The sequence below is a fragment of the Watersipora subatra genome, chromosome 1 (genome assembly GCF_963576615.1).
Source record: "Watersipora subatra chromosome 1, tzWatSuba1.1, whole genome shotgun sequence".
In the NCBI taxonomy this organism is placed as follows: domain Eukaryota; kingdom Metazoa; phylum Bryozoa; class Gymnolaemata; order Cheilostomatida; family Watersiporidae; genus Watersipora; species Watersipora subatra.
Genome location: NC_088708.1, coordinates 22,921,029 through 22,942,692, shown reverse-complemented (window position 1 = coordinate 22,942,692; position 21,664 = coordinate 22,921,029). Strand labels below are relative to the sequence as shown.

The 21,664-nt window shown below is 34.4% G+C and overlaps 2 protein-coding genes across 3 annotated transcripts; one reads left to right on the top strand and one right to left on the bottom strand.

Moving 5' to 3' along the window:
• The first annotated feature begins 645 nt into the window (after positions 1-645).
• Positions 646-4,685, top strand: LOC137408298 (rhodopsin, G0-coupled-like). Its single transcript, XM_068094764.1, has 6 exons — positions 646-720; positions 978-1,137; positions 2,070-2,197; positions 2,737-2,824; positions 3,092-3,260; positions 4,137-4,685. The coding sequence occupies exons 1-6, from the start codon at positions 666-668 to the stop codon at positions 4,338-4,340; spliced, it is 804 nt and encodes a 267-aa protein (XP_067950865.1). The 5' UTR covers positions 646-665; the 3' UTR covers positions 4,341-4,685.
• A 189-nt stretch (positions 4,686-4,874) lies between these two features.
• LOC137404474 (inositol-pentakisphosphate 2-kinase-like) lies at positions 4,875-21,657 on the bottom strand. 2 transcript variants are annotated; one of them, XM_068090704.1, is made up of 13 exons: positions 21,536-21,657; positions 15,792-15,888; positions 15,239-15,367; positions 15,052-15,147; positions 14,801-14,867; positions 14,571-14,689; positions 12,665-12,790; positions 12,331-12,380; positions 11,574-11,655; positions 11,341-11,432; positions 9,263-9,463; positions 8,365-8,521; positions 4,875-5,540 (listed from the first exon to the last, which is right to left on the bottom strand). In XM_068090704.1, the coding sequence occupies exons 2-13, from the start codon at positions 15,864-15,866 to the stop codon at positions 5,277-5,279; spliced, it is 1,458 nt and encodes a 485-aa protein (XP_067946805.1). In that variant the 5' UTR covers positions 15,867-15,888; positions 21,536-21,657; the 3' UTR covers positions 4,875-5,276. The 2 variants fall into 2 exon arrangements, with proteins under 2 accessions (XP_067946805.1, XP_067946799.1); XM_068090698.1 differs by having other exon boundaries at positions 21,456-21,592.
• Positions 21,658-21,664: the final 7 nt, after the last annotated feature.

Sequence of the window (21,664 nt, the reverse complement as noted above, 5' to 3'; positions counted from 1 at the left end):
TCATTTAAAAAAATAACTCAGACTGGGTTTTCAACCCAGATCTTCTCTGGGTACCAAATATTTGAGCAAAACCAAATGGTCACACATTTGTAAGGGTATCAGTTTTTTCAATACACCTTCTGTATGCAATTTTGTTCTGTTTTATCGCTTTGCAGGCTTTTAGTTTTTCAAAAGCTTTGTTAAAAATTATATTTAGATTAGCAGTACTAGATATATCTCTAGCGGATATCAGCTACAGTGGCTAACCATTGTCAATCAAAATTACTGGAAAGTGTGCAATAAAACTGCCGACTATAGACAATAAAAGCCTCTAGTGTGCGTATTCTATTCTGCTTGGTATTTAGATATTGGTGTGTTCTTAATATGCGTGGAAGATGATTCTACAGTCCTCTTTTTAGATTAAAAATCTCTTTTCAATGTTGAAATCTTTTTTTTGGTTTTCTGCTAACATACTTTGCTTTCCATTCAAGTACCAATACATACACCACATAACTGCAAGTGTTTTTATTATTTTGAAGTGTTTTAGGAGGCTTTGCAACAACAGTAACATTTTACAGTGGCTCATTACCTTCACCACAAATTTGCTGTTCTTTACATCTGTGAGATTTGGACTTTTCATCTGTTATTTTCTTGTATTTTAGCGGTCTTTGAACAATTATTACGCGATGCCTTTGACCGTCAATGAACACTATGCAGCATCAGCAGCTTGCTTTTTAGGAGGTAGGTCTTGCACATGCGTAAAGTTGATGCGAGTCCATTTCTTGGAGACCCATATAATTTACTTTTTTGGCTTACCAGTAATGAGGTCAAGTTCATTTGTATCACATTGTTAAAATATATTTTTATAAATATTTTTTGATATTCTATTTTTATTAATAATGGATAGTTGGATGATATCTGATATACCAGTTGTGTAAGAATATTTGATATGCTTGTTCATGCATGCAACTATGTTTAGTTCTCCATGTCTGTTTAAGGTGTGTTGAGTTGCGTCACTCATTTATGGATGTTGGTTGACTTTCTTCCCAAAATCCGGATGCGTTCTAGTTTACGCTCGATGCATGTGCAGCTATGCGTAGCCAATCTCATGGTAGTTGCTTTCTTTGCACTGGGAGCCGTTTCACATTTTGAACGAAGGTAATTTGTCCAGTGCGTATAGAACAATTTATCTTAAATAGCTATTTATTATTGCTTACTCAAGGGATAACCTTTTTGCTTCACTGGTAAGTGTAGCTGACATATTTTTAAGTGGCTGTTGTTAGTCTGTTGTCTGTGGCTGTTGTAAGAATGTTTGCATGCACAAAGAACGTAATCATATGCAGGTTTGTGCTATAAACCAGTAATTTTTAACCTGCCTGTTGAACTTGATCTATATTATTATTGGCTATTGTCTGTCCATCTGTTTTCTTTTTGGTGTCATAAAGCACAGAGAATAAGTAGTTCTACAGTTATTTTTCATCATAAAAAGAAGGCCGATTATCCCAATTGGTTAGACGGTCAGTCTGCCAAGTAGAATGTTATGGGTTCAAGTCACATTCGAAGCATTTTTCTTGGATTGGCGCGATTATACTAGAGCTTTGGAAGGTAGCCGTAAGCTTTGTGTGTTTTTTCACCAAAACTACCAGGCTATCTTATCAGGCTTACCGGTTTGTTTTCGTCAAAACGCGCTCAGGTTTTAGACTGATTGAGTGTATAAATACATTAAAAACTAATTAATTATATGTAATATTGCATTATAATGTCATTCTGCTTGGTGGTGTGCTTCGGGATTACATAAATGAAAAATCTGTGCCATGACTCGAAAAAAGTTCAAATCACTGCTATAAACTTTACAAACCCGTTTTATTTACACACAAGCTTTTTTTACAAGTTTGTTTCATTAAAGGTAAACATGAAATAAATTTATGCATTATAAATAAAATTGTATAATATATTAGACTTTTTATTAGAAATAGCATAATTATGCAGTAATGTAAGATGAGATTGGTAAATTTTTAGCTAAAAGAAATTTTGAAACCTTGCCAATGAAATTATGAATTTGTTTAAATTAATTTCTTTAAACATTTTAGATGGATATTTGGAGATTTTATTTGTAAATTCTACACATTTTGGTGCAAATTTTCACCCATTCTCGCAGTTGGTCTATTAGCTGCCTGCCTATTCGCGGAGTATCAGCACGCATCTGACCCGTCACTAGGTAAGCATTTTTATTCTTTCTGCTCAGATAACTACCCTAGGACACTTATGTATTCGCCTCATCTAACTTTCACGTTTTCGCTGAGTCATCCTCTCACGAAAATTTCATGAGCGAAGCTAAATATAAATAACTAAATAAATATAGAATAACTAAATATATAAATTAAATAGCTTTGTTCATTGATAGTCCAAGAAACAAATGGCAGCAAGCGATCAAGTTGCATTATCGATCTCGGCCACACAATTCTACCTGCGGTTCACAATTACAAACTAGTCCCAAATTTAAAAAAATTTTCTTACTGATGAACCGAACCTAAGGAATCTAATTATGTTTGTTTCGCTGCATTTATTTTCACATCACTATATTGTTGCACTCATCAGAGCTGCGAAATTAAGTTGCAGCGAAATTTTACTCTGTATGCTACTCACGAAACTAAATACTAGCGAAATATAAGTGTCCTAGGGTAGTAACATTTTAAGCACGCTAATCATCATCTCAGTATAATATTCTGTTAATGTGACTCGTGGTTTTGGTTGTAGCAAAGAAAGATCAGCCCTACAGACTAAGCACACTCTTCGCGTGGTTGAATGCTATCCTTTGGGGAGCTGGGTCTCTTATCTGGTCTCGGTAAGCTCTCAGTATGCGCTCAGTGCGTTTTGTCTTTGGGTGCATGGTCTTGGTTTAATTTTTATGGTGCATTTATTTTTCTTAAAATATCTGTTCATTTAGAAGGCTTACCGTTTGAAAATGTTCACTAATCAGTGCATTGCTGCATGTCTATATGGTAAGCATCTTTTTTCTGAAATTACCTTGACCTAAGTATCGCAAAGAATCAGCTCATAGTACTGCATTGTCCTTGCCGTGTGTGTATTTTAACCTGAGTTTTTTCATTAGGTACGGAGTAGAACCTGCGGGCTTTTCCTGCGTAGTCTACTGGTATGAAGTTCAGCCCTATGTCACCTACATGTCTCTCTTCGGGTTTGGGCTGCCCTTCATGATCGCTATCTATTATGCCTTCACCTTATGGTCAACTGGTCTCACTATTGGCAACCCTATGGCCAAGGTTTGTCATAATTCTGACAATGTATAATGCTGCTTCATTGCATAATATTATTAAAAAGAATATTCGTTTACCATTACGTTTCAGGATCAATCACATTTGACTGGTTGTAGACAGACCAACAATACTACACAATTGATACTGCTTTAACTCCAAAGCTGTTGAATTCTTAGCTTGCACCTCAGTATGCTGGACTTTCTTTTATAAACATCTACTGACATGCTCTGCATCTAGTTAAGAATTAGAGTATGGCATAGCAGTTGTCTTACACTATTTAGTTGGTTAGTCTATTCGTTCATATGTTGAGATGGCTCCCAACACCCATTTAAAATGCAAATAGTCTATATATGCCTTAAGAATTCCTTTCATTTGTGTTTCATTAATGTGTTGGCTTTGGTCACAGCCTGATTACAATTACTCTGACCCGCCTACGTATATGGCACTGTACATTAATAGATAACAACTGCGTGCATGATGTAAACAGTTTTCTAATTGGTTGCACCTAAATATGTAGGTTAAGAAACAGTAGGTGCCTATGCGCTAGTCATTCCAGACTAAGCCAAGAATTACTCGCTATATTTGCAGTAAAATTGCATTATTGGTGCTGAACAAAATCAATTAACAAGCTATGCATATGCTTCCCATAGTTAGAAAGCTATTTGCTTAATTTTTTATAGGAGCAGCTAAATAATCACGAGTACTTGATTTAGACCAATGGGAGCATCTCCTGTAAGAACACAATGAATAATAATCTCCTTTGCACTAGACATTCTAGTGTTTTAGATGCTCTAGTGTTTTAGATGCTCTAGTGTTTTAGATGTGTCGAGTATGCTACTTTTCAAGGCATTACATGGTAATTTCACTTGACATTTTTTGTAGGCTACGATTGGTGTTATGTTCACATTGGCTCTTCAGTTTTCTGGCTACCTATTTGGATTCATATATGCCTTCTGCGGATATACACTCTCCCATTATGCAATTGCTTTTGCTCAAATTTGGACCAAATCTTTAGGAGTTGCTCATCCTTTTGTTTACAGCAACATGTTAGCCGAAGAGACACCATCATCAGTTAAAAAGGAATAAACTGTCTTGTTAACTCATCGCTACTTTTGCAACTGTTAACATTTTGTATACACTATACTGCGTCATTAATCTCGGTGGAATTGGAACAACAGATGGTGTTTGCATTATTATTGAATAATCAGTTTGTATTTGTAGGTCTACTCTCTATGTTCAAAATGACTTATTGTTATTTAATGCGTTAAACACCTTAATCGGTCTGTCTGTGCACTCCTGTGTTTGCACGTTTTGTCTGTACATTTATCACCTTCGGATGTCCATATATGTCACCAAAATAATGAAATGCACTTTTGTGATTATTAGGTGTTTTTAACTTCTATGTTATACATATAAACATCATCAACTACAGGTCTATTTTAATATTTTAACAAATGCGTAACATTCTTCTGGATAGTCTGTATATTCATTTGCACACTTGTAGCATCCTCTCTTTGCCTGTTACTTTGGCCAAGTCAGTAAGTACTACCATATTAGAAGCGCAATACAAGCCTCTTAGCTTCTGCGACAGCTGCTGAGCAAGCACCACATTGTTCAGTTTATCATCTTTATTATATGGCAAGATAAATGTAATATGCTGACAGTCAGATACAAGGTAGAACAATGAGTATTATAAATGTGCATTTGATTTTAATCCAAAAAAAGCACGGAAAACTACAGTATGTAAGCTTCACTAAATAAGATTGCAGATAAAAGACTAACCAAAACTGGTGCTCAAACAGCACATTTTACAGGGATAGAAGTACCGGCTTAAATGTTGACTAATGGTAAAATGGCACCTGGGAGTATTCAAGTAATAAAATATAACCGTGAAGTAAAATAAGTATTAATTTAAGATAAGTCAACTAGCTGTCAAATTATGACTAGTAAATAGGGCAGAACATAATGGGTTCAGTCACAAATCTTTTGACTAGTAAATAGGGCAGAACATAATGGGTTCAGTCACAAATCTTTTCCTTTATAACTATTGAGCTTGTCAAAGATAGCCCACTCTTTTTTCAAGTATGCCTCCATATTTGAGAATGGTTTGAGATCCAAGTCAATGATGGCAGTGTTACATACGTATTGATAAGTACCAAAAGTATCCCACAGCGCAAAGACTGCCGAGTCAGACACTAAGTCGAGCTTGAGATTCGGCCTCCTTGGCTGAAATGTGACTAGCATAGAGGCATCTTTGGCAGTCCGATATATCAAATAATCACGCACCTGCAAATAAAGCAGCTGCTCTATCTGATTATACATAAGCATTTCCACAGAGCATTTCAAACAAAATACCTTAATATTTCATGTAACCTGTCAAGTTCATAACTCTGAGATCTATCCAAACGCTGAGCTGTAATCAATCAACTACAGAAATTGTTCAAGCTATAAACGTATGGAGATGTGACAAAAATTTTAATAACTTTACACTGTAAAGTGCTTATCTTCCATGCTTGGATTTATGCTGAAAGTAATTACAAATTTGGCTTTCTTGGTTTGCTCTATGAACGATAAGCTGTTGATATGCTCACCAGTATGTTTCAATTGCTGATAACACAAAACTTTACATACCGTTTATGCATGCACATATGACAAAAAATTGTGTTTTTATATTTTTAGTGAGATCAAAATGGAAGATTGCATGTGTTGGTTTTTGTGATATTTATAATAGTTTCATACTCATTTGATGTGATATACAAACTCAGAGTTTATGTAACGTCTGCAACATTAGCATATGATTTTATAAAAAGGTTTCCAAAACAAGGGCTCCACAAAACTTGAAAAAGCTTAATGTGAAGTAGCCTGTATCATGACATAGTAGCAGTTTTTATGTAGTGTAATCGCCGAGAGAAAGCGTCATTAAACAGAATATGTATTTGTTTTAGCTGCAACTAAATATTATAAATTATTGTGTCAAATCTTAAAACTTGTTATACCAGTAGAAGAGCAAATGACTCAGTCACAATTACATAATTATTAATCAGGATAATAACTGCTCACAGTTTATTAATAACAATTACTATAATTGTAAAGCGAGTAATTATGGTGATAAAAGCTTTCAAAAACTGTCAATGATAATGCGACAAAATCTGCATAACAATTACAATTAACTTTATGTTGGGCATCTTTTTCCTTACCTTCTCAGAAACCTTGAACTCGAAAAAGCTTCAAAAAAGCAAATCAACCTGCATTTTTTTAAATTTTAATGATAATTCTACACTAAAAATAAATTTTTTTAAATAGGTTTTTCTTTTTAAAAGGCACAATAACTCGGTATGGGTGTATTGTTATACATGACAACAGCTGCAGTCGCTGTTCAGGCAGCTGCGTTTGAAAAGGATTTTGAAGAAAAACACATTTTCATGAATGTAGAAGAAACCATAAAGAATATTTGTTCATCTCAAAAGTGAAGAATTACCACATTCATGTAGAGGTAAATTATATAATATAGAAAACATACAATTACAAGAGTTCATTCATAACTAAACATTGGTGTCTAAAAATTAAGAGACGTCCACCATAACCGGATTGTGACATTCTATGCAGGTATCATCTTTAACATCTCTCATGTCTTTATTAGAAGCACTATGAATCTTCTATCTTCTTCTATATACATAAATCTCTATATTTCTATATATATAATTCTCTATGTTTGTTTGTTTGTCATTCATCTGTTTGGTTATAGTGATAAGGTTTTTACAATGAAAAAACACCTCATAATGGTTTTGAACTCGCAACATTCAAATCACAAGTCAACTAACAAGCGTGCGTAACCACAAGGCTAAGACATTCTTATCACATCCATCCCTCTCACCATGTACTGTATATCCTTTTCACGACTGCACACGTTAAATTATTAATTAATACAGTGCGTCCTCAGGTTACGATGCCCTTGTAAGATTTTTTCTCGCCTTACGATACCGAGCTTGATGTAAATTTCGTCTTTGTCGTACAAGGACGAAATTTTTTCGACTTTTTTGCCATACGATATCAACAAAACTTTCTCTCAAAATAAAAATTTAGCAGTCAGTGTACTGATTATGACGAAATAACGAAAAGGTCGATATGCTATTCGCCGAAATCCCACAACGCCTGAAAGAGATACAATGCTCGCTTGCTCTCTATCTCAGGTCATGGTTATTCGTTATAAGTTATAGTAAAAACGAAACCAAAAGAAGAAAAGTGATAAAATTTTAGCCAATGAAAAATTTGAAGTTTAGATTAGTAAAATACACACTAAAACTTAGCTTTAAGTATATGTTTAGTAAACTAAATTTATTTAAAGTAAATTCAGCATTTATGTTATGCGTCTGTCTCGAAGATAAGTACTCCCCACGGTATGTACTGCACGTAGTACATTGTAATATTACATTATCTGATCATAACCACTAAATACACTAACATAGTAACTATAGTTGCCATAGGCAACTATAGTTACTATGTTACTAGTTAACATATTATTTTGTCACTAATTTTTAATATGTACGTATATAAAATTTTGATGATTTTTACCAGGGGGTGTTTGCATTAGATAATTGCTGTGGGTTTTTATACCACTTTTCATCTTACAATGCCAACACTAAAACGAATTAAAATCATATAATTTTATACCAAAGAATTTTTTATTGTAATCGTAGCAAAACAAACTTTTTTAGCCATTATTTGCTCATTATTCCACATTTAAAAGTCTTTGCAGTTGTTTTATTTTTTCTCTCAATTTATTTGAACTGTACAAAACACTTTTATTATGGTATGAAGTTTAAAAGTTAAAGTAACTGTTGTCATATGTTAAATAAAATAAATTTTTTGTGCAAAGATTTTTTTATTACCCAAGCAACGACAGGCATTCAGTAGTACTGTATATTTACTAAAAATATCGGCACTGATTTCGTTGCAGAAGTTTCTATAGTATTTGAAATCCATCATACGCTTGCTTACGGCCAATAGGTGGAGACGATCCCAATAGGTGGAGACGATCGTACAACACTAGGATTAGTATCAATATCTGTAACAACCAGTACAATAAAACCTCCACAGGCCGTTTACTCACCACAAGAAATGCAGAAAATGCCTTTTCCGAAACATGCACAGGTCTATCTGGCCTAGCACTCAATCTCCACATCCCAGTATCATACGGGCCATCTATACATAACTTATCTACCAGTGTTGGATCCTTGTCAATATAGGACTGCAGTGTCTCATAAGCACTGAAAATATAACCATGAGTTTGCACAATGTCTGGGATATACCGTACATGCACAGAACAAACCTCATAAAAGTATTAATACAGTAGAAACTATGCTTACGAAGTGCTCGACATATGAAATTTCCAAGCTACAAAATGTCTTTTCGTAGAAATGCCCCAGAGACTTATGAAAGCTGCTTCTAGATATGAAAGACCAAAAGGCCTTCCATATTTTGGCTCGTTTGTTTCACGCGTGTATGTACAATGCGTCTCATTCAGTTTCATATATTAGCGAACATTTATAATTGGCAAGTTGTTGTTTGCGGTTTTGTGTTTATCTATAACTGTTTATAACTTGTACTCACCGTCCTCCCACTCCCCACGGTCTGCGCTCAGCTCTAGTCGGCCAACACAAAATGTAAACATATCTAGTTTTTAATCTTTAGTTCTCTGTTATCTTTTCTTTCAGTTTTTATTCTTTTCTTTTTTTTTCCATGTGTAAATTTTCTATTTATTCTACGATAATCTAATCCTAACATGTATTGGTTACAGGTTTTAACTATTATTTCATGCAAATATTATGTCCAGGTTTTGTGGGGCTTTCACCGGATTAGGGCATTTATATGGTAAAATGCATTCCTACATTTGAAATGTTCTGCCTATGAAATGGTTTTCGGAACAAATTAATTTCCTAAGTAAAGATTCTACTGTATTTGAATAATTTTACAGACTAGTAGCATGTGTAAAGTAAGAGTAGACATACTCCTGAACCTCGCCTACGGTCGCAGCACCGTAATACTGCGCATTGGCAAATATGTCAAGGATGCATCCTTCTGGTAAGTAGTGTGAAGAAGATGGGCAGCTCGGGTGACTAGAGAGAATTGCTACAGTTGATTCATTTCTGTAGGTAACTGGCTTCGCGTAGGTTAGGCATTTTACAAGCAGGGCGACAAGCTCTTCCATTCTAAAACGCGCTATTCACAATGAGATGCGAAGACAAGAGAACAGGCAAAATACATGCACTGTGTATGTATACTACGACTATGAATATGTATGCTATGACTACCAATTCTCCTCACCTAACATTCAGAAAGCATTACTCTGCGGTAAACCAGAGTTGAAAATTTATGGATGTACATGTAGCTTGTAAAACGACTATATGTGACTATACATCTAGCCTCAGTAGAGTTAGATGTATCACCATACGGTTGACGCCTCACAACGTGAATAATTCATTCCGACAACATTGGTATAAGGATTTTACATTATACGAACCGTGAAATAAAATACATGTAAATTGCCTAATCTGTTGGCAGATCACAGACTCACCCTTTTGGCCCCTCAACTAGGAAACTAACTAATAATAACGAGATTTAGATAAAAGATTTCAGATTTAGATAAAAGATAACGGTAATTTTAAGGTGAGGGAGCACATTTTTTTTAGATTTCCTTTTTTTCTAGACAGCAAGGTCTATGCCGCAAGGAATAAGAAAAATTGTATATGTTTAAAAAATAGAGTAAAACAAAAATATGTATTTCCTATAGTAAGAGGTGTTTGTCTGTAGGTCCATCCGTTTGTCAGAAGCCAGGGTTAGAGGTTCCGATAAAAGATTGCTTTCAACGAGACACAAACTTGTGGCATTCAGCGAGGTACATCGACACTCTAACACTTGCACCAATTGACACTAACACCAGCACCAATCGACATCGACACTCTAACACCAGCACCAATTGACATCGACACTCTAACACCTGCACCAATCGACATCGGCACTCTAACACCTGCACCAATCGACACTCTAACACGTGCACCAATTGACACTAACACCAGCACCAATCGACATCGACAGTCTAACACCAGCACCAATTGACATCGACACTCTAACACCTGCACCAACCGACATCGACACTCTAACACCTGCACCAATTGACATGGACACTCTAACACCTGCACCAATCGACATCGACACTCTAACACCTGCATCAATCGACATCAACACTTTAACACCTGCACCAATCGACACTCTAACACCTGCACCAATTGACATGGACACTCTAGCACCTGCACCAAACGACATTGACACTCTAACACCTGCACCAATCGACATCGGCACTTTAACACCTGCACCAATCGACACTCTAACACCTGCACCAATTGACATGGACACTCTAACACCTGCACCAATCGACATCGACACTCTAACACCTGAAACAATCGGCATCGACACTCTAACACCTGAAACAATCGACATGGACACTCTAACATTTGCACCAATCGACATCGACACTCTAACACCTGCACCAATCGACACTCTAACACCTGCACCAATTGACCACCTTTCAGTTTATTTGAGTAATTGTGCAGCTCTATGATAATGATATCTCTATACATTATTCAGCTACTCATTCTCTGTGCTTTATCAGCACACCTGACGATCTCTCACAGCACACTAGACTACTCGGGTATTAGTATATATATACCGTATATAGAGAAAATAAAGTATAAATCGGTTTTTCTCTGAAGCGTGACAAGAGAGAAAACCATATTTTTAAGGCTAATTATGGAACTCTTGTTATTCAAATCGATGTTAAGAACTCGCACCGGTTTCAAGCTTTATGTTAGATGGAATTGTTTACATAACTCGAAGCAACAACTCAACATAAAATAAAGTGGAAAATAAGTAAAAAATTACGTTATAGGATCATCTAAGGCATATTATAAGCTGTGCATAAAAATATGATGGCTATAAAGGGATAATTAAAGGCAGCGCTTCATTACTCTATGTTGCTAATGTAAGGTTCTCCTCTACTCATAACAACTGATATATAATGTATACTCACACAGTGAATGAGTCATCTGTATGAAAATAAGGTGAGAATAAGGATATGATGTCATCAACTCCGGTCATGTTTTCCGTAATGTCCAGACCATCCTGATAGGTAACACACAGGGAACATTATAAAAGTTTGAAAATTTACTGTTTGTTTACAAGGGTTACCTAATAATGTTTACATGTACAATTCTTGCTATATCATCTCAAGTATGTAATAAAATATACTGACATGTTACTCGCCTGAAAAAGTCGAAGCTTACTTCCAGGGCAAGCAATATCCTCCAACAGATACATTACACATCTCCGCATTCGCTTTCCATTCCTATACAAAACAACATTCTGATTCAGTGCATCTGAGTTAACCAACTTATAAATTTTAGCATCATGTATGAGGCATCAAAGAAGAATGACCTGAACAGCATCAACAAACAGGGAAAGGAAAGGCCTAAACACACCATGAGATGAGCGATTAAACACCAAAACGAGATCAATATGGACCATGTATGTAGGTATAACCTTTTATTGGCATTAGTGTTCATCAACAAAATGTTTCTTCTCACATGCCAAAACAAAAATGAAAAGATAGAAATCTGGAGACCTTTAAAATCATGAAACCTTTAGCAGCAAGTTCGGTTCAATTCAAACATTACAAAATATCTCATAATTTCTGGAGCTCCAAATGCTCACACATGTCGAAGAGAGCAGCAAAGATCTACCAATATTTTAATTGAATGAACTACAAAGATGACAAACGAATAGAGAATAACAACAAAGTAAAAAGACATTACGTTCGCTCTACTATTAAATGTAAAAGAATAAGAAGCGTCACTGCTTACTGAGCTCAATTCATATACCATAAACTTTCCTTTAATAAATGGACTAGACTGAAACAGTGTTGTATCATACTCAGGAGAATACTAGCTAAGATAATCTGGAAATCTCCCCGCTAGGATTGACAACAGTTAGCAGAGCAAAAGTAGAAAGGTTATTAACTCACCCAGAAAACAGTTCTTGTGGACAATAGCGACAGATTCTAGATGCTTTATTCTACAATAAATCAGCAGTTTCTTTATGCCCGCACTAAGATAATTTTTTTCAGAATGAAAAGGCGGCCGAGCTGTTGATACATGACAATGATGAATGTCATTGAGAAAATAAAGCAAAGCATCTGCACTATTCGTGTAGCATTAGTATCACAAGCTAAGATTGAGTTGAGTGAAGTCGCTGTAGGCGTTGATAAAAATAGTGCAAATGCTGGTAAAAGCTAAATGAGAAATTTGACAAAAAAGGCAGCAGAAGCTAATAGGACCCATTGATTGATTGGTAATCACCTCATGATCCAGAGATCGATTGATGCAAAAATAGCAGCAGGGCACAGCCGTTGTACAAGGAGGACATGGTTCAGAGGAAGAAGTTTGTGATAAAATGTTTCTGTATGAACGAGCAACACTCCCTGCCTACAAGAAAACGCACTTACACAGCTACTTCAGTCTCAGAGAAGAGGAACCTGAACATTTGTAGAAATAATAAATTCTTCTTTGAATGATTGTATAATGAATGAATGATTGCATGAGGTTGCATAACAAACAAAGAGACTTATTAATCTGAAACATGTCAAAATAAAATGATATTGGACAGAAGCTACAGGTAAAAAAGATACAAAAGAAAACAGCGGATAAATGATGTAGGTACTTTGTTACTCTAAATAGCAGGTACTTTGTTACTCTAAATAGTAGGTACTTTGTTACTCTAAATAGTAGGTACTTTGTTACTCTAAATAGCAGGTACTTTGTTACTCTAAATAGCAGGTACTTTGTTACTCCAAATAGTAGGTACTTTGTTACTCTAAATAGTAGGTACTTTGTTACTCTAAATAGCAGGTACTTTGTTACTCTAAATAGTAGGTACTTTGTTACTCTAAATAGCAAGTACTTTGTTACTCTAAATAGCAGGTACTTTGTTACTTTAAATAGCAGGTGCTTTGTTACTCTAAATAGCAGGTACTTTGTTACTCTAAATAGCAGGTACTTTGTTACTTTGAATAGTAGATACTTTGTTACTCTAAAATCAGTTCTTCAACACTGGCTAACTAGCTAAATATCAAAAATAAAACATTGCAAAAATATACTGCATAGGTTATAATAGATATTATTTTTAATACAATAGTCATTTGCATCGATGATCTCAAATCTTTCGTTCAAGATGATTTTTTTTTAATTTTCTAAACAAAGATTATTTGTCAACAGAGACAAGCTAAGCAACACCATTGTCTATTGCGTTGTCAGTTATTAAATTTCTTCACACCACCTGTTCATTTGTGTAAAGCTATGAAAATCAAATATATGCAAAATGTTTGTTCGCAAATAAATAATATTTTATACAAACAATTGATAACTTGAAAAAAAAACTTCATAAACTATATAACAGTTTTACTTTAAAACAAAGTCACCTTGATAACCTAGTTTGTTCTCTATCATTTTTTGTGCTGTTCATTGTTTATGAGATTCCTCTATAGTAGCAGATACGGAAGGTCCCCTGCTCTACATCCATCGCTTGTGAAACAAGAATCAACCTGAGGCCTTGGCAATGAGAAACAGTGAGCTAATTGCAAGTGAACAGGCAGCTGATCATTTCAAGTGGAAGTAATGGCTGGCTAAACTAGTACATATACTCGCTCTAGCGATGGATTTATTTAGTTGGTTGCATTATTCCTGTTGGAAACTGATATTCTTTGACAAATTTTTCATCTTTAGCAAAAGTTATTTCAAATAAGTAACTTCGTTAGAGCGCTTCTGATTATCACTATCAGTTTCTTAGACATTGAGGAATTCATTGTCAACAACTGATGTTTTAAATAAAAAACTTGTTGTAACCTTCGAAAATATTCCCGGTTGACTTACTAACACAGTTCAACGATAAATAATATACTTTACATATGATGAAATATTTTGTAATGGATTATGTTGAAAACTACAACAAATGAAAATTTTTATGATAAGTAGATTTATCAAGTATTAGCTAAAAATATTTGTGTTTTCAAAAAATTACTGTTCAATAACTGGATTTGACAGGGACACACCTGAAATGAATGTTTGCAGTTACTAAGCCCCCTTATAATGGCTCTATGCCAACTACTCGTAAATACTGATCTATCATGACTGCTAACTATTTAGTGATATAGGTAATATTGTTATGTAGTACAAACAAAACAATTCTAGTGTGTAATTTTATGTATACCTTGAGCTCGAACATAAACGATCGAGTGTTTTCATGATGGAAGGGGGTTGGAAGAAAAGCGTAATCTGGTATATCGAGGACCATAGGGCATAATGATATCTCCTTATTTAACCTTTTCTCTGTAACGCATACACATTCACCAGTCACTATATATTACAGTCACTATAATGCAAACTGCCAAAACAAATGTAATAGCATGAATGAGAAGGTAAAATAAACTTATCACTTACCGGGTCGTTTGTTGTTTATTCCTAAAGTGAGATCTTTGAGAAAGGATACACTAACAAGCTTCATCCTCTGCAACCAAAACCCACAAATATAATATAAACGCCATAAGAATAAAGTTGATGAAGTTATCATTAGTAAGACAATATACTTGCAATACAATAAATGCTAATCTCCAAGGAGAAGTGACATGCTTTTAGGATTATTATGATACCATTAAAATTGGTGCATTAGCTAGTATAAAATTTCAACTCACTGGAACAGACATGTAGTCCAAATAGAGACGCTCCATCACACACGCGCTATATTGCACTAGCAGCTTATACTTGGCTCGCGTCGAATGACGAGAAGCCTAAAATGTTAAAATAAAATAAGAAAATCTATACTGTTGAATATGAAAAACAAATAAGAAATAACAGACTACTACAATGGACTGAACCAACCACAAATGTAGCTCCATCACCGAGAAAACCGGTTCTCTGTACATCTCTCCAGGAATTTTCATTGTGAGAGTCTTCCTGCCGGCAGGCATCATCAACATCAATTTTTAAAATTCTGTAAACCCGCCGAGACTACATCATAAAACCAACAGCAATTTTAGACATCTACCGAAATCTGTGTTACAAAAAAACGCAAAACAATCATTGAGTTATGCAATTGTCTCATACTATATTATTAAACAATAAAAAGCAAATATGAAGTGAATGAGTAGATTTCCCTAACCTTTAAAATGTCGAAAAAAGTTGAGTTTCATGATATAATATTTAAGTGGCCTTCAAGACCTCGCTGTTAGTAAAAATAGTTTTCTAGCAATAATAAAATAGATTTTTAATTTTGCTATGATAATGTTGATGAGTAAGATATATAGTACATTCACACTTTTAGCTTGGAAAAAACCTTTATACGCAACTGTCGCTTTTACTCTAGAAAAGCAGTTCAGTCAAATATTGTTTAATTTTCATCAACACTTAAAAATATGCATAGCAGAAATCCAACCTTGCTGAAAAATATCATATTGCAGTTTCCCTCAGCTCGGTAGCACCAGCCCGAGTGATTAGGGTTTTCCATCATATGATTACGTCAATACCGCAGCCTGTGAAGCAAAACACACATACTAGTATTAATGTTATTGTTAGACAACTGCTATTCTAACAGTCACATGACCAGCGCATATGATCTCATAAATTATTTCAGTGTTATAATCTTTCAACTCTCCCAAAGATTTCAAGAGGCAAATCAAATATGTATATATGCATAAAAGTAAACTAATGTTCACTAATGCTATCTCACAAAACATAAAACATTTTCTTCTGTGATTCTTTTAAAAAAAATGATGTTTTGACAACCTAACATTATCAGGATAATAGATGCAGAATATAAAAAAAATAAAACTGCAATCTTACATATAAATGTAATGTCTGTTTAACACCAACACTAGTGCCTGCAATAATGGTGATAACAACAAATTAATTTTTATGAACAAGGTAATACAAAGGCAATTTAAAAATTAGCAAAACACAGTTAAAATAAGGAAAATAACTAAATATCGCAAAGTTGCATATGTGGTATCAGATTTAAGCTGCTTAAGGGTGGAGATTCGATAGCAGAGGAATTTGAGGAAGGCTTGCTAAGTTTAGCCCTAATTCTGTCGAAACTAAAATCGCAAGTAGCGCAGTTGAACCTCAACATAGGAAGTTAATACATTCCAACATTTGCTTCAAATAGTAAACTGGTCGAATATTGTAACAAATATTGTGATACACATTGTTTTTCTGCAATTAAAACAATGGTAAATAATTTACGTAATAACATAGCATTAAAACAAATGCATTACATAAAACTGGGCAAAAATCTTAATGTAAAAACTAAATTGATACGAAGTAATAGACAATAAAATAGTTTGTATTGTTATTTTATGGTACTTAGAGACATGTAAATAAAAGTGCAAGCTCCGCAATGCGTAGGTTCAGTGGTAAAATGGGTGATAGAAATAGGTGATAGAAATGGGTGATAGAAATAGGTGGCATAACCTACTCAATTTACAGTAGCTAGTTTATTCTAACCAACCTGATATATTTTTAGTTAATTAAAAAACACAACCATAAACGTTTAAAAATTTGATGAACAAAAAATCAAACTTCGAAGGACAATTTGAAGTTTAAATAATATTTTACAGGTGTACACATGTCTTGACATTTTGGCTGTTGAATTGGCCTCAGAAGTGACACAGGTGTAAACCTGAAACTGCTCATATGATTATATTTTTGTGAGGTATTACCGGTGTTGAATGTTTCATAACGTATTCTGGCACATCAATAAGTAACTGAATCTAATTTATTTTATATATGACGAATTGCATAGTTAAAAAATGGATTCATTCACTATAGTCAGAGAGCAGGATAACCCTATCTGTCATAAAAATACTTTTTATTACTTTTCTCAACTTATGCAATATGATGCATTCAAAATATTCTTCAATATTTATATATTGCCTGTGTGTAGGTTGCACTCTGTAATCTCGTTACTTATATACTTTCATGTTTAAATTACATCTCATCAATTGGCGGAGGCGTAATAAACAAGCCGATCACTGTTGCCACTGTGACAAGGAATTTCACAGACTGTGATTGGATAATTGGAACAAAACGTCATAACCCGCCAGATTGCTCAGTAATGGCAGCCCAAACTAGGACTGTGTGTTGGGTGCCCGAGCAACTAACCTCAAGTGATTTAGCAGTTCTATCAGCTCAAAAGATAAAAACGGAAACTGAACGCGCTGACCAAACATTTGAAATCATTTACAACTATTGCTAGGTAAGGAAAACTAATTATTTTTTTGATCAAACCGAAGACCTCGTTCATTCACCACGATAGCCATTAATTCATTGAAGATTAAATCAGCCGTCAGCGTAGGTAGCAGTGAAAATTTAAAATCCATCTAATTTGATTACCACAACTAGTTATTATGGATTACATAATTTCTTATAATCAAGCTCTACATTCTAATAAGCCTTACTAACGGAAAAAAGCCGATAATCTAAAGTTTTTATGAGATGTAGAGCACCATCTAAAAACAGTCAGATAGGTTCGTAGAAACCCTATTAAGTCATCGGAGCAACTCGCAGTGTTTGACGTATGCAAATACTACACTGAATGCTTGATGAAGATTGTTAGTGAGTCGAAATAACATAGAGCTTCTCAAGTTGCAAAGAATCTGAAACCCCTGAACAAACTAAGGTGAGATGATAGCAAACTGTTTTACTTAATACTTCGATAAATAATCAAACGATTCATCAATTGAAGATTAAATGCATTGCTTCATTGAAAATCTTGCGTTTCCTTCACCTAATCATGCTTTTCCAAAACAAAACAGCTTCTTGCTAGAGTATTGTTTGTCGGTGTTTACTGCAGTCAGCTGGATCAATGAGTGATAAGTGTTGATTATAATGAATCATTGTCAAACTTCTCAGTCCATATTTTACATATTGGTTATAAACTATACAATAAACCACTTTCTGTCATATGTATTGACACTCAGTGTTTTATACACTCAATGGCTTAATTCACTTGGTTTAATTTTTTTAGGCTAAGACAGCAGCACTACATAACATTGTTAGCTACTTAGATTATTGGGCTTCATAAATACATGTAAAATACCTCTTGTGTATTTTTTGAATAAACCAGTAATATTGGAGTATTTGTTATACAAAATGCCTCTGCTGATCATTATTAAGACTTATCTCGCCTATTTACAAAATTGTAGACTGTATTGCTCTTTAAAACGTCAAGCCAATTTCAAGACAACGTGTAGTACCTTCATGCAACTGTACGATTATTATGTAACTGATGTTTTGGTTAGTTTTAAATCTTTATATAGTGTCATGCAGAACTTATACTGTATTATTGTGTTATTACATTATATTCTGGTGTATTGTATTATAATAACTGTATTATGTTGTATTGTATTGAACTGCGTTGCATTAAATTGTTTTATATGATTTATGTGTGGCATTATGTGGTGCGATATTATATATTAATACATATTTCGTTGTATTTTAATCTATCGAGTTATATTGTATTATTATTATAGAGCTCACATATCAATTATTACCTTACAAAAGTGTGCGATGTATGAGTTAACTAAATATTGTTGTGGCGAGAGCTGAAGGGTGTACTTCTATTCTTCTCATGTAGGGCTATGCACATTGCTTACACATCAATATCAGTCTTGTACCTCTTCCTATTTTCAAGTTTTAAATTTATACCTACAAGATTTGCTAGATCGTTCTTTCTGATAGGTTATAATGGATAAATATTGCACCATAAACGTAAGCTCTTATATGTCTTTATGACAATTTTGTACTCATTGTATGTAATGGATGTGATTCTTTTCTTTGTAGTCAGTCGCCAGGGACTCAATATGACAGACATTTCTCATCACCATCGTATCCACTGGTCTGCCAGGAACGCTCTTCATACTCTTCACAATGGGACCTGTACAACTACTGATTGACCGGCTATGCTGTATACCTCATTGGGTACACTGGTTGTGACTCAGACAAACTAACGAATTTAATGTTTAATATTTTAAATTAAATTATTATATTGCTGGGCGACTCATGACAAGCATAAAGTATTTATTATGCTTCTCTCAGTACTTCCCGTTGGTACATGTCATTTCTTTTTTATTTAACTGACAATTATATGCGAAATTTCTTGCTTACTTTTAGATTTATTGTACGGGTAGTGTGCAAAAACAATATTGGTGCAGTATGTTCGATGACAACTAACTTTATGGAGAATAATTAATATCATAGGACTTTGTATGTGTATTTTGATACATTGTATGATTATTATATTATATAGCATGTTTACCCATGTACACAGTCTGTTTATCATGATACATCGAAAACACTCAATTGATTCTAGAAAGCATATTGCAAAGTATTTAATCAAACTATTAAATAGAATCTTAAAGCTCATCATCACTGTCTATATGATTACCATCTTCAACCTCATCGTTCATTTCATTGCTGCAGTCTACACAGACACTTGTGCAAGCTAAAGATGCAGTTTTGCATCATCATCGGCTTTCACATCTACTATTTTTGCATGAGCAACTAGTCCAATGGACAAACTGCCTGGGAATAGCTCTGTGTCCATCAGGAAACCACTGCACAGAAATCTCATCGTCGTCTTTACTCCAGCCGAGATTTGTGGGACAAGCTGCATGATTAGTAGGAGACCGGATCATCAAATTCACACGAACAAAACAACAAGATACAATGGAATATTTAACCACATCACATGTAAAATCTGGTCTGTGATGACATCTGTTAGTTACTTAGAATTTATTATCAGTCAATAGTGATTGAATCATCATATTAATATGGACATCGTTCTTGATATTCAACGACAATGAAATAATGGCTATCGTGGTGAACGAACGAGGTCTTCGGTTTGATCATGAAAATAATTAGTTCTGCTTTCCTAGCAATAGTTGTAAATAATTCCAGATGGTTGAATTTATAATGGTCAACACGTTCAGTTACCGTTTTTATCTGTTGAGGTGATAAAACTACTAAATCACTTGAGGTTAGTCGCTCGGACACCCAACACACGGTCCTAGTTTTGGCCGCTATTACTAAGCAAACTGGCGGATTATGACGTTTTATTTCAATTATCCAATCACAGTTTGTGAAATTCCTTGTCACAATGGCAACAGTGATCGGCTTGTTTATTACGCCTCCGCCATTTGATGAGATGTAATTTAAGCATGAAAGTATATAAGTAACGAGGTTACAGAGTGCAACGTTCAAACAGGAAACATATAAATATTGAAAAATCTTTTACATGCATCATATTGCATAAGTTGAGAAAAATAATAACAACTCACAATTGAGTTACTCTGCTCCTAGACTACTAAACTATCGTTGAAATTAACCTCAACACAAATTGTTTTGAACACAAATAACCACGGTAAAGCTTTTTAAAAATCCATTCCACACCAGTCGTGGAACATCAAAATAATATTGTCATTACAAATATAGTTCCATCAGTAAAACAACATATATGAATACGCTATGGTATTTATATGTTAAATTAGTAGTTAATAACCACTCAATTAAAAGAGTCAAAATAATTGAGCCGAGTTTCCGTATCTATAAAATATCGTTAGCCAAAAGAAAAGGAGAAAACTTGTTAATGTTAAAACTATATTTAGTGTGTTCGTAAACAGTTTGGAGACAGAAAGTGTCGCAGAAAAATTGGTGGCAAAAGCAGTTGGCATGCTAATTGCGTAAATGGCAAAGAAAATGAAGCTATTGGGTTTGTAACAGTTTTAACCCATAACTTAATGCATCAAGTGCCATGGTAGTGATACACAAACGCGTTAATTATTCCATTATGTTTTTAAAAAATACCCAAGCTCTTGTGTAGTGTAGGTAAATATAAAAAGTTCCCAATTTTGCCGGTCATCTAACTTACCTTAGTAAGGCGCTGTAAATACAATAATTAAAATGAACAAGTGAAGAAAATTTAGCGACTTTTTGTAAAGCTTTTAGCGAGAAAACTGAAGTTAGATAGGTGCAAATAAATGCCCAGGAAGCTTGCGTTGTGTTTAGTATAGCATTGCATCTAGTACCATCAATTTTAACTTACTAAAACTTCGAAAGCACTCATGGCCTATTTGATTTGTTTACAAAATGATTCGCATAGTGACAGTGGTTAACATGATTTACCACTACAGTTGATGCTGTCTGCAATTGTAGAGATTTTTGCTCGACAGCTATCGCTTGTGCGTCAGTCAAGTGAAGGACAGTTATGAAGCGCAATAGTTCAACTTAACTTCGCGATTCACCAGATCCACC